The sequence below is a fragment of the Hypanus sabinus genome, chromosome 23 (genome assembly GCF_030144855.1).
Source record: "Hypanus sabinus isolate sHypSab1 chromosome 23, sHypSab1.hap1, whole genome shotgun sequence".
NCBI lineage: Eukaryota > Metazoa > Chordata > Chondrichthyes > Myliobatiformes > Dasyatidae > Hypanus > Hypanus sabinus.
Window position 1 is genome coordinate 58,812,812 of NC_082728.1, and position 14,465 is coordinate 58,827,276.

The following is a 14,465-nucleotide window of genomic DNA, read 5'->3' on the forward strand; positions in this document are numbered from 1 at the left end:
TCTATATGCACCTACATTGATTGCTCACAATGTTAATGAAGCCATATTCTGGTCTGCTTTCATGGCCCATTTCATTCTCCCCTGACAGCGAAAGCACAGAAAATAGAAATGGACAAGATAGAGAAAGCCAAGAAGGAGCGGACAAAGGTGAGTGAAATGCAGCCACCACAGCATCATTGAAACTGCTCATACAGGATAAAAGGAATGCAACTTCCCCCTCTGCTGCAACACTGTGCATCAATGACACCTGAGATTTATTATTTTTATTAATCAGCGTCTAAGCTACCCAAAATCACTACACTATACATTCAGTTACCCACTAAGTGAACAGATACCCTGCTAAACCTCCCTGATTTATAAAACCCAAGAAGTAAGCATGCTACAAAAAAATACTTAATTGAACAAACCATGGGGGTGCTGTCTGTGTCTGCAGTGGTCTTTCTCAGTGGTCACCAATTCAGCCTGAAGTCGAGCCCATGGGTGGCAGGAAAGACAGAGGGTGAACCCTCTGCACATGCCATCTTCTACACCCACAGGGTGCTCGGAACAGCAGATGGGTTCCATTGTGCCCACAAACTAAACAGTAGGAAAAGAGCACCACAAACTTTTAACAAACCAATCAGCATGATGGAAGCAGCTTTCAAACAGGAAAAAGCTACGTCCCTGGAGGACATTCAATCCTTGAAAGTCATGATATTGTGACAATTCGGCCCTCAGGCTAATTCCGCAGATGTCCCATTAAACTACAGGGACAAGACAAAAATATAATACCCTGTATTATAAGTCCATTGGTTGCACCCCAGTGTATAATAGTAGTCCACCAACCTCCCAGCGCCCTAGAAGGCCACCAACTTCTGCCCGAAGTGTAATAGCTATGGAATTGATCCCTTACATTGATAATTTTATTCACTGATTGTTTAATGTGATCAGCCAAATGAGTGATGTTCTCTGAGATCAGGAATGTAGGCATTGACCAGTAACAGCACAAGTGTCACCTTTCTCTGCAAGCAGGTAATCTAAATTTATCCGATTCTGCAAGAAGATCATTTGGATAGTTAGTACTTCAGCCGAAACCCCAGTTAACACTTCCTCTGTATCTCTTGAGAGCTATGGCTGTCTCGTTAGCCAATGTTTCCATCAAACAGGCAATGCGTATAATCCCCCGGGATAGCCTAGCAGTACCTCACGTGGGAAAGGCTATCATCCAAAACTGTTCTGCCTCTGTGAGGGTCCTCTTACTATGCCAACCAACATAGACAGGGTGCTCATCTAGAGCACGGAGGTGGTGTATTAACAGCACAACATACCTTGGATAGCAACAACTGTCCCACCGCATGGGAGGCCACAGGTAGGTCTGACAGCCACATATCCAGTAAGTGGCATTTAGCATCCAAGGGGTACCCACCTTTGTGGCACCATTAAGGCTCAAGTTCTTTAAAACTCAGCCATATAATAGACCACTCTCTCCTGGCTTCCCCCAAAACAGAATGACAAAACCTGAGAAGCTGGATAATTTCCCCCAATGGTCTTTTTCCTTGTCATCCAAAGGGATTGGTATTAATGGTATCCTATCCGCGACATGTTTTGATGTTCGCACACAAATCCATCAGTCCAGCACGTTAGTCTTGTTTGCGTTTTGCAGCAACGTGTTGTAGGACTGCCCACCACAGGTCAGCATCATTACCACTGCCGCCATGCTTCCCTCCAGATATATTCCCAATAAGGGTGCCTCCAAAATGGTCACCCATGCACCCCCCATTTTTCCTGTTCCACTGAGGCATCCATACCACTATGCCATTAGGTTGCCCAGGAAACAGTAGGACCAGTTGCCTCTCAGAGGGGCAGAGTTACAGCCACCAACTCAGCCAATTGACTGGATCCTCCCACCCACCCCCCTTCTATCACAACTTTGCCCATTATAGGTGGAGAGCCATAGCCTTCTACCACTGCTTACCACTCCGCCAAAAGCTTTAGCTGTCTGTGAACCAGACGTAGTTTTTCTTCAGGGGTTTTCTAGCATTAGCCCCACTATATTGTAGAGCAAGGGGTAGATTGTAGGGATGTCATCGAGAGTGCAGTGGTGACTATCGGGCAAAGGCATAACCTGCTGGTGGAGCCGGCTCGCCCCATCAGGACCTAACTCGGCCCTGTCTGTGACATACCATTTAACGATCGAGGACTGTTGGGCGTGGCCCCCTTTGTGAGTCACCTTGTTGGATTTTACCCACTGCATGATGGGGAGATGCAGTCATAGTACAACTGACTCAAAGGCTGCCTGATGTTCAGTGGCCTACAGAGCCAAATAACAGGCTAATATCTGCCTCTCCAAGGGAGTGTATCAGGTTACAGCCTCAGAGAGAATCTTAGTCCAAAGACACGACGTCCCTTCAAAACCTGTCAGAGGCTCCATTCAGCGACCTGAGGAGTAGCGGAAACCTGCAGCTCAGATGATGCGCTAATGGGAGAGCCTGTTCCACAGACTGTTTGGCAACCTCCGGACCAATCTGGAAACCATATCATGGTCAAATGGGGTGTGTATTGGTGGCAATATCCCAGGAGTCTGATCAAATGCTGCGTCTCCTTCTTAGGAGTGGGGATGGCAGTATTCAGAATCATACACTTAGCCTTTTCAGGTATCTCCCACTGTTCTGACTGGGGCCCTGTATCTTATTGAGGTTGATGGACCACCCTTGATTCCCCAGGGAGGTAATTAAGTCATTTAGGAAGGTGTCTTGACACAATATGTAGATAAGCCTACAAGAGGGGAGGCTGTACTTGATCCGGTATTGGGAAATGAACCTGGTCAGGTGTCAGATCTCTCAGTTGGGAGAGCATTTTGGAGATAGTGATCACAATCCTATCTCATTTACCATAGCATTGGAGAGGGATAGGGACAGACAAGTTAGGAAAGTGTTTAATTGGAGTAAGGGGAAATAGGCTATCAGACAGGAACTTGGGAGCATAAATTAGGAACAGATGTTCTCAGGGAAATGTACGGTAGAAATGTGGCCGATGTTCAGGGGATATTTGTGTGGCGTTCTGCATAGATACGTTTCAGTGAGACAGAGAAAGGATGGTAGGGTACAGGAAATGTGGTGTACAAAGGCTATTGAAAATCTACAGACAGACATACTTTATTGATCCCAAGGGAAACTGGGTTTTGTTACAGCCGTGCCAACCAAGAATACTGTAGAAATATAGCAATATAAAACCATAAATAATTAAATAATAATAAGTTAATCATGCTAAGTGGAAATAAATCCAGGGCCAGCCTATTGGCTCAGGGTGTCTGACACTCTAAGGGAGGAGTTGTAAAGTTTGATGGCCACAGGCAGGAATGACTTCCTATGATGCTCAGTGTTGCATCTCAGTGGAATGAGTCTCTGGCTGAATGTACTCCTGTGCCTAACCAGTACATTAAGGAGCGGATGGGAGTCATTATCCAAGATTGCATGCAACTTGGACAGCATCCTCTTTTCAGACACCACCATCAGAGAGTCTAGTTCCACCCCCACAACATCACTGACCTTACAAATGAGTTTGTTAATTCTGTTGGTATCTGCTGCCCCAGCACACAACAGCAGACATGATAGCACTGGCCACCACAGACTCGTAGAACATCCTCAGCATCGTCCGGCAGATGTTAAAGGATCTCAGTCTCCTCAGGAAGTGGAGACGGCTCTGACCCTTCTTGTAGACAGCCTCATGAAGAAAAGAAGAGCTTACAAAAGGTTCAAAAACTTAGTTAATGATAGAGATCTAGAAAATTATAAGGCTAGCAGGAAGGAGCTTAAGAATGAAATTAGGAGAGCTAGAGGGGGTCATGAGAAGGTCTGGGTAGGCAGGATTAAGGAAAACCCCAAGACATTCTACAAGTATGTGAAGAGCAAGAGGATAAGACATGAGAGAATAAGACCAATCAAGTGTGATAGTGGAAATGTGTGTATGGAACTAGAGGAGAAAGCAGAGGTACTTAATGAATACTTTGCCTGAGTATTCACTACAGAAAAGGGTCTCAGCAATTGTAATGATGACTTACAGCAGACTGAAAAGCTTGAGCATATAGATATTAAGAAAGAGGATGTGCTGGAGCTTTTGGAAAGCATCACGTTGGATAACATAACAATTACAGCACGGAAACAGGCCATCTCAGCCCTTCTAGTCCGTGCTGACCACTTACTCTCACCTAGTCCCACTCAGCCCATAACCTTCGATTCCTGTAGTGATACCTATACCATATACCTATCCAATTTAACTTTAAATGACAATATCGAACCTGCCTCTACCACTTCTACTGGAAGCTCGTTCCACACAGCTACCACTCTCTGAGTAAAGAAATTCCCTCTGGTGTTATCCCTAAACTTTTGCCCCATAACTCTCAACTCATGTCCTCCTGTTTGAATCTCCCCTATTCTCAATGGAAAAAGCCCATCAACGTCAACTCTATCTATCCCCCTCATAATTTTAAATACCTCTATCAAGTCCTCCCTCAACCTTTTACGCTCCAAAGAATAAAGACCTGACTTGTTCAGCCTTTCTCTGTAACTTAGGTGCTGAAACCCAGGTAACATTCTAGTAAATTTCCTCTGTACTCTCTCTATTTTGTTGACATCTTTCCCATAATTCGGTGACCAGAACTGTACACAATATTCCAAATTTGGCCTCACCAATGCCTCGTACAATTTTAACATTACATCCTAACTCCTATACTCAATGCTCTGATTCATAAAGGCCAGCATACCAAAAGCTTTCTTCACCACCTTATCCACATGAGATTCCACCATCAGGGAACTATGCACCATTATTCCTAGATCACTCTGTTCTACTGCATTCCTCAATGCCCTACCATTTACCATGTATGTCCACAGTAAGTCGCCGGGACCAGATGAGATGTACCCCAGTCTACTATGGGAGGTGAGGGAGGAGATTGCTGAGCCTCTGGTAATGATCTTTGCATCATCAATGGGGATGGGAGAGGTTCCGGAGGATGGGAGAGTTGCAGATGTTGTTCCCTTATTCAAGAAAGGGAGTAGAGATATCCCAGGAAATTACAGACCATGAGTCTTACTTCAGTGGTTGGTAAGTGGATGGAAAAGATCCTGAGAGGCAAGATTTATGAACATTTGGAGAGGCATAATATGATTAGGAATAGTCAGCATGGCTTTGTCAAAGGCGGGTCGTGCCTTACAAGCCTGGTTGAATTTTTTTGAGGATGTGACTTAAAATATTGATGAAGGTAGAGCGGTAGATGTGGTGTATATGGATTTCAGCAAGGCATTTGACAAGGTACCCCATGCAAGGCTTATTGAGAAAGTAAGGAGGCATGGGATCCAAGGAAACATTGCTTTGTGGATCCAGAATTGGCTTGCCCACAGAAGGCAAAGAGTGGTTGTAGATGGGTCATATTCTGCATGGAGGTTGGTGACCAGTGGTGTGCCTCAGGGATCTGTTCTGGGACCCCTTCTCCATGTGATTTTTATAAATGGCCTGGATGAGGAATTGGAGGGATGGGTTAGTAAGTTTGCTGACGACATAAAGGTTGGGGGTGTTATGGATAGTGTGGAGGGCTGTCAGAGGTTACAGCGGGACATCAATAGGATGCAAAAATGGGCTGAGAGTTGGCAGATGGAGTTCAACCCAGATAAGTGTGAGGTGGTTCATCTTGGTAGGTCAAATATGATAGCAGAATATAGTATTAATGGTAAGACTCTTGGCAGTGTGGAGGATCAGAGGGACCTTGGGGTCCAAGTCCATAGGACACTTAAAATTGCTATGCAGATTGACTCTGTGGTTAAGAAAGCATATGGTGCGTTGACCTTCATCGATCATGGGATTGAGTTTAGGAGCCAGGAGGTAATGTTGCTGCTTTGGCCAGACTCCATTTGGAGTACTGTGCTCAGTTCTGATCGTCTCACTACAGGAGGGATGTGGAGACCATAGAAAGGGTGCAAGAAGAGATTTACAAGGATGTTGCCTGGATTGGGGAGCATGCTTTATGAGAATAGGTTGAGTGAACCTTTTCTTCTTGAAGTGACAGAGGATGAGGGGTGACCTGATAGAGGTGTATAAAATGATGAGAGACATTGAGCGTGTGGACTGTCAGAGGGTTTTCCCAGGCCTGAAATGGCTAACACGAAAGGGTATAGTTTTAAGGTGCTTGGAAATAGGTACAGAGGAGATTTCAGGGTTAAGTTTTTTTTATCACAGAGAGTGGTGAGAGTGTGGAAAGGGCTGCTGGCAATGGTGGTGGAAGTGGATGCAATAGGGTCTTTTAAGACACTCTTGGATAGGTACATGGAGCTTAGAAAAACAGAGGGCTATGGGTAACCCTGGGTAATTTCTAAAGTAAGTACAAGTTCGGCACAACATTGTGGGCAAAAGGGCCTGTATTGTGCTGTAGGTTTTCTATGTTTCTATCCAATGCCTGCTGCTCACTTCTTGTGAGGGCCCCTGTAGCAGCACAATGTCTCGTAGTGAGACACGGAGATACTAGGGTTTAACTGTGTCTCCTGTACATCTCAGGCTATCAAGCTGTAGCATAACCTAGGGGAGGCAGCAACAAGTGTACCTTCCTATGCAAAGGCAAGTTGGTCCTGCAATTCTGGATCAGGAAATGGAGAAAAAGCCATTGGCCAGATCCACTAATGCATACCAATGCTTTCCCCCTCTAACCCCATATCCTCAATGACAGTAAACACATCCAGCACAGCACTTGTGAGGGGCGGTGCATGTTTGTTCAACTGTCGATAATTGACCAATACGCGCCATGTCCCGTCTCCTTTCCACTCCGGACTGTTATAAGGAGACGGAGCAGGGCAAATGACTCCCTCACGTAATAGGGCTCGTACAGTCTCCCCAATCTTTCCTCTATCCGATACTGTTTGATGTTGACCACTTTTGAGGGAAGCGCAATCACGAAAGGCTCCCACTTAGCCAATCCCACCAGCACCTTTACCTGGGCTACCCCAAAGGAAAAATGACACTTACTTATCTGCACCAATCTACCCCTCAGCTCAGAATACATTCAGGAGATGCCACAACCAAGACAGTCATGGGTCCTGTCAGTCCTACTCCGAGGACCACATCATGTAACCTCCCTGGCAGGAGGAGGAAGGGAACTCCCCCATCCCCCCACCCCCCCCACAAATGCCAAATGTCAGGATTATCCGGAAAGATTGTATGCTTGACACTGGTATCTATCAGTGCCAGCCATCACTGCACTTTCCCCTTTCCCCAATGCATGGTAATAGGTATGGCTACAAGGCCCGGTGGGGAAAGGGCCTCTGCCAGGAGCCCTGACCACATCCCTGTGGGAGCAGGACAAGGGCACCCTAACCATCAGCCACGGCCCTTTATAATGATTCCAGCACAAAATATATGGGAATCTTGACCTTGAGATGCAGAAACTGGCACAGGATCAGGTGAGCTTCACAGGATCAGATGAGAGATGATATCTCTCTCTTGGCTTTACCCTTGCCTGACTTCCCTTCGCAGTGTACCCTCCACATCTGATATAAGGTAAGAATAGGAATCTTATCAATCCCTTCCTTTGGCACCTCTACTCTAAGCAGTGCTATAAACATTTCCTTATGGGTCATACGGAATCCCACACCCCCTCTGCCTATCCAACTTCATCTGCAATAATAGTATGGCTGCACTTACAGGACAACCAACTGTTGGCCCTATTACAGATAGTGCGACTCCTTTTAAATGGATGTCCTCTGTTGTAACCAGTGTGCTATCATAGCAGATTTTAACTCCACATCCTCTGGTGGGTTATCACTAACATTGTATAATTGCAGAGGGCCTTAGTGCCTCCCTTTACTGTGTTCATCCCACCCGAGGCTTCAAATCCCATTCAAGGAGGAAAGGGTATCTGATCCTATCTGCTGCCGCCATTCTTCCCATAGTGTTAAGTTAGCCTCAGCGCAATTAATCGCATGTTGAGACAATAAGCCCCCTAAAATACCCATCTCTGCATTAGATATGGTCACTCCAGCTCATCCCATATCTTCACATGGCCAGAGACTCCCCAGTCATCTGTCTGTATCCATCTCCTTATTCTGTCAGTTCCTTAGTGGAGAACTCACTGGTCACTGTGGTCATGGAGGGGCCCACTGTACTACTGCTTACCCATTCCTGACCAGTCTCCTCCACCTCTGAGGTGGAAGAGGCCGCGTGCCGAGTATAGGACCATGTGGTCGCCGGCCTGGCTTGTAAGGTCTTGGGTGCGAAGGAGGTGAAGGGCAATCATTTTCAGAGGGAATCCCAGAACTCCACTCTATCCCCTCTTCTAGCCAGACATCCCCATTCCCTAACCATGTGTTGAGATCATCACTCCTCCTCATCATGGCTCGAACCTTATTGGGGTCTGGTACCAATTAGCCTTGCAATTGTGTACTTTCATTAGCCGACAGGCTATCTCTCTACCCTTATCTCCTAGTGTTGTGACCCAGGTCCATGCCATTACAGCAGCTTCCTCTTTGGCAATATTGCACTCACGCAACTCTGCCGAACCGTGATCTGCTTATGTTGGTGCAAACTGCCAGAAAGCATCCTTTCAGCTCCCCTTTCTCCTGGGAAATCCTAACGAGTTTAGTATTGACAGGATGTGGTGTCCAGTTTCAACCTCGGAGGAATCCAGCTGATTAGACCAATGTACAGGCAGTCCATAACCCCACATGAGGTTAGCGAGGCCACCAAATCCTGCACCCAGGAACTCAGCATGGGGTGTGTTCTCTCTTACTCATCTGTCTAAAAGTACTCATCTTTTGTCCCAAACACTGCATGTAATGTGGAAGAGCAGGTTCAAGGATTCAATGAGTCAAACAGGAGACAGATTTCAAAATGGATGTGTAGGTATTTATTTAAGAAATAAAAAAAGAAACTAGAACGGGCATCTAGCAAAACATCTAGCTAAAGATCGCATGGATGAACTACAACAATTGTTCATCCCAGTTTGGCAAAAGAATAAACCAGGGAAGGTAGTGCGCCCGTGGCTGACAAGGGAAATTAGGGATAGTATCAAGTCCAAAGAAGAAACATATAAATTAGCAAAAAAAAGTGGCACACCTGAGGACTGGGAGAAATTCAGAGACCAGCAGAGGAGGACAAAGGGCTTAATTAGGAAAGGGAACAAAGGTTATGAGAGAAAGCTGGCAGGGAACATAAAAACTGACTGTGAAAGCTTTTATAGATACGTGAAAAGAAAAAGATTGGTCAAGACAAATGTAGGTCCTTTACAGTCAGAAACAGGTGAATTGATCATAGGGAACAAAGACATGGCAGGCCAATTGAATAACTACTTTGGTTCTGTCTTCACTAAGGAGGACATAAATAATCTGGAAATAGTAAGGGACCGAGGGTCTTGTGAGATGGAGGAACTGAGGGAAATACATGTTAGTAGGGAAGTGGTGTTAGGTAAATTGAAGGGATTAAAAGCAGATAAATCCCCAGGGACAGATGGTCTGCATCCCAGAGTGCTTAAGGAAGTAGCCCAAGAAATAGTAGATGCATTAGTGATAATTTTTCAAAACTCCTTAGATTCTGGATTAGTTCCTGCGGATTGGAGGGTGGCTAATGTAACCCCACTTTTTAAAAAAGGAGGGAGAGAGAAACCGGGGAATTATAGACCAGTTAGTCTGACATCGGTGGTGGGGTAAATGCTAGAGTCGGTTATCAAAGATGTGATAACAGCACATTTGGAAAGAGGTGAAATCATCGGACAAAGTCAGCATGGATTTGTGAAAGGAAAATCATGTCTGACCAATCTTATAGAATTTTTTGAAGATGTAACTAGTAGAGTGGATAGGGGAGAGCCAGTAGATGTGGTATATTTAGATTTTCAAAAGGCTTTTGACAAAAGCACACGGTATTGGGGGTATGGTATTGATGTGGATAGAGAATTGGTTGGCAGACAGGAAGCAAAGAGTGGGAATAAACGGGACCTTTTCAGAATGACAGGCAGTGACTAGTGGGGTATCGCAAGGCTCACTGCTGGGACCCCAGTTGTTTACAATATATATTAATGATTTAGATGAGGGAATTAAATGCAGTATCTCCAAGTTTGCGGATGACAGGAAGCTGGGCGGCGGTGTTAGCTGTGAGGAGGATGCTAAGAGGATGCAGGGTGACTTGGATAAGTTAGGTGAGTGGGCAAATTCATGGCTGATGCAATTTAATGTGGATAAATGTGAGGTTATCCACTTTGGTTGCAAGAACACGGAAACAGATTATTATCTGAACGGTGGCCGATTAGGAAAAGGGGAGATGCAATGAGACCTGGGTATTATTGTACACCAGTCATTGAAGGTGGGCATGCAGGTACAGCAGGTGGTGAAAAAGGCAGATGGTATGTTGGCATTCATAGCAAAAGGATTTGAGTACAGGAGCAGGGAGGTTCTACTGCAGTTGTACAAGACCTTGGTGAGACTGCACCTAGAATATTGTGTGTAGTTTTGGTCCCCTAACCTGAGGAAAGACATTCTTGCCATAGAGGGAGTGCAGAGAAGGTTCACCAGATTGATTCCTGGGATGGCAGGACTTTCATATGAAGAAAGACTGGATCGACTAGGCTTACACTCACTGGAATTTAGAAGATTGAGGGGGGATCTTATTGAAACATATAAAATTCTAAAGGGATTGGACAGGCTAGATGCAGGAAGATTGTTTCCAATGTTGGGGAAGTCCAGAACGAGGGGTCACAGTTTAAGGATAATGGGGAAGCCTTTTAGGACCGAGATGAGGAAAAACTTCTACACAGAGTGAGTGGTGAATCTGTGGAATTCTCTGCCACAGGAAACAGTTGAGGCCAGTTCATTGGCTTTATTTAAGAGGAAGTTAGATATGGCCCTTGTGGCTGAAGGGATCAGGGGGTATGGAGAGAAAGCAGGTACAGGGTTCTGAGTTGGATGATCAGCCATGATCATACAGAATGGCGGTGCAGGCTCGAAGGGCCGAATGGCCTACTCCTGCACCTATTTTCTATGTTTCTAAGTATTCGTCTTAATTTACCCCAAACCACTACACCATACATTCAGTTACCCTTCAAGTGAACAGATGCTCTGCTAAACCTCCCCGATTTATAAAACCCAAGAAGTAAGCGTGCTATGAACAGATACGTAACTAAACAGACCGCGAGGGTGCCGTCCACGTCTGAAACGCTCTTTCTCAGTGGTCCTTCAGGATGGTCATCAGTTCAATCTGAAGTTGGGTCCCATGGGTGGCAGGGAAGAAAAAGGGCGAACCCTTTGCACAAGCCGTCTCTTATATTCGTAAGGTGCTCGGAACTGCAGGTGGGCTCCATCGCCCCCACACATCAAACAATGCAAAAAGTTTTAAAAAAAAACAATCAGCACAATGGAAACAGCTTTCGAACTGAATAAACTACATCCCCAGAGAACACTGCCACAGAAAAACTTGTGTCACATCTGATAAGAGGTGAGAGACCATAGGATCTGGGTGTGCATGAATATGTGAACCAGGTGTTCCCAGACTCCAGCAACAGTCCACGCTCACTCTGCTAACTTCACCACTTGCTTAGCCTGCAGTGCCAGCTCTGCATCGAGCCATGGGATGATTTGATCCTGTGGGACACAAATGGAGGAAGAGGTGGAGGGGTTGCGTTGGAGCTAGGTAACTTGTGCAGCAGCATAACAGTAAGACACCTGTCTAACTATAGTGCCCCTCTTTAGCACAGATTTCAGTCACGGACATTTCTCTGTGAGTGCACATTGAACACTTAACAAGTTGCCATTGTACAGGAAATTTGCCCACCAGCTATTGTGACAGCAAGACCAAGGATGTGGATCATGGATAGAAGCAACAAAATAATGGGCATGATAATGTTACAGAGGGGAGGTTGGACATGATGGGAATGGATGGGCTTTGAATGTACCAGACACACACATATTCATCTATGTACGCAAAGCTTGACTCCTTCTGTGGATGGAGGGCTGACAGCAAGAACTGAGTGAACGAATCTAAACAACCCTGCCTGTCCACGAACAAAACTGGGGAAACGAATCAATACCAAATTTTAGAGGAATATGGATTTATTCTCGGTATAAGGACTGGGTACATGACGGAGTTCAACAATGTGCTTTGGGTGAATGAGCTTTTGTTTTATTTGATTTCAATTTCAGTTTTTCTTTTTGTAGATTGAATTTGTAACTAGAACAAAAACAGGGACCAATACCAGTTCTAGCACAGCTACTACGACCACAACAAGCACAACAATAGCAGGTAATGTGTCGCATGGGAACGCACCACTGACAACACACTGCATAGAGGCTAGAAGGCATAAGATGCATAGGACAGAGGTGCACAGTATGGTGAAGGGAACATGCAGGAAGGGACACTGCGGTGAAGGGAACATGGAGGAAGGGACACTGCGGTGAAGGGAACGTGTGGAGGAAGGGACACTGCGGTGAAGGGAACGTGTGGAGGAAGGGACTGCGGTGAAGGGAATGTGTGGAGGAAGGGACACTGCGGTGAAGGGAACGTGTGGAGGAAGGGACACTGTGGTGAAGGGAACATGGAGGAAGGGACACTGCGGTGAAGGGAACGTGTGGAGGAAGGGACACTGCGGTGAAGGGAATGTGTGGAGGAAGGGACACTGCGGTGAAGGGAACGTGTGGAGGAAGGGACACTGTGGTGAAGGGAACATGGAGGAAGGGACACTGCGGTGAAGGGAACGTGTGGAGGAAGGGACACTGCGGTGAAGGGAATGTGTGGAGGAAGGGACACTGCGGTGAAGGGAACATGGAGGAAGGGACTCTGCGGTGAAGGGAACGTGTGGAGGAAGGGACACTGCGGTGAAGGGAACATGGAGGAAGGGACACTGCGGTGAAGGGAATGTGTGGAGGAAGGGACACTGCGGTGAAGGGAACGTGTGGAGGAAGGGACACTGCGGTGAAGGGAACGTGTGGAGGAAGGGACACTGCGGTGAAGGGAACGTGTGGAGGAAGGGACACTGCGGTGAAGGGAACGTGTGGAGGAAGGAACACTGCAGTGAAGGGAACATGGAGGAAGGGACACTGCGGTGAAGGGAACATGGAGGAAGGGACACTGCGGTGAAGGGAACGTGTGGAGGAAGGGACACTGCGGTGAAGGGAACGTGTGGAGGAAGGAACACTGCGGTGAAGGGAACATGGAGGAAGGGACACTGCGGTGAAGGGAATGTGTGGAGGAAGGGACACTGCGGTGAAGGGAATGTGTGGAGGAAGGGACACAACAAGGGCGGTACATGGGGCACCTCATTCGGGTGGGGATTTTGCCCTGTCAGCCTGTGTTCCTGTACTGGCGTTTCAAGTGTTTCTTGCTTCATACCTGGCTTTCCTTCCTCTCAGCAGATTCTCAGAAACGGAAAAGTAAATGGGACTCAGCAGTGCCTGTGACAACAATCGCCCAGCCAACAATCATTACTACTACTGCCACTCTGCCAGGCGTCGTCACAGTGACTACCAGCGCCACTGGGGCGAAAACCACCGTCATTTCTGCAGTGGGGACCATCGTGAAGAAAGCCAAGCAATGAGTTCTGATTGGGAGTGCTATCTCAGGGAAGCACTGCAAAGCTAGCAATCTCAAGCTCTTCAGAGCCAGCCTTGGATCTGAGAACTTTTCTTCCTATTTGTAACAACCACCTCCTTACTATGTGCAAATATGTTACAACCCCTCAGGGGACCCCTTCATTGCCCCAGCCAGATATCACTGTACTGTAATCTCTCAGCTGGAAGTGTCCTGGATGAGCACTGAAGAGTCTGAGTAATTTGCATAGTGAGAAGTACAACCTATAACCTGGATAAAGGGGGAAGTGGGCTGGGGTGAATGGTTTAAGGATGTGTAAGGCCAGGTGGATAGGGACAGAGGTAGTGAAGGTGAGACACTGCAAGACCATAGAACAGAGATGAAGAAACTGCTCAGACATATATGGATATTGACTGAGATTTTCTTCTTCCTCACCACAGTCTGTTGCTTCTGTGTTGTGCGTTACCTAGGAAAACATGCTCACAATAGTCCATGAGATTATGAAGTGCTGTAAACAGCTGCCAGTGTGTAAACAAATAAAAACTTTTTACATTCTTAAGTTTAACTGATCCTAGTTTCCTTCACAAAATCTATAAACAAACAGGGCAGTATGTATGAATTTTTTTTGCAGACTGTCTTTCCTGAAGTGTCCTTTGGTACCCATCCAAACTTGATCCAGTTATTGTGGCAACTTAACACAGAGCAGGATGGGCTTTGAACCATCTCTCTGTGAGGCTTGGTCTTCATATTTTCTCAATGGGAGAAGTCATGTTCTCCAGTCCTGGTCGTCGCAAGCTGCACCAATAATGGAAGTGTTAGCAAGTCTTAGCAATCATTTATTAGGAGTTTGAAGCAATTTGGCATGTCAAAAAATACATTCAAAAACTTTTATAGTTGTACCGTGGAGAGCATTCTGACAGGCTGCATCACTCTCTGGT

General features: G+C 46.2%; 1 protein-coding gene across 2 annotated transcripts in view; it reads left to right on the plus strand.

Moving 5' to 3' along the window:
• sap30bp (SAP30 binding protein) overlaps positions 1 to 14,096 on the plus strand; it is a 118,262-nt gene extending 104,166 nt beyond the window's left edge. The window contains exons 9-11 of one of the 2 annotated variants that reach the window (XM_059948933.1): positions 89 to 147; positions 12,159 to 12,243; positions 13,350 to 14,096. In XM_059948933.1, the coding sequence (XP_059804916.1) occupies positions 89 to 147; positions 12,159 to 12,243; positions 13,350 to 13,534 (329 nt within the window). In that variant the 3' untranslated portion in view covers positions 13,535 to 14,096. The remainder of the gene's footprint in view (positions 1 to 88; positions 148 to 12,158; positions 12,244 to 13,349) is intronic. The other variant, XM_059948934.1, reaches the window with a different exon arrangement.
• Positions 14,097 to 14,465: the final 369 nt, after the last annotated feature.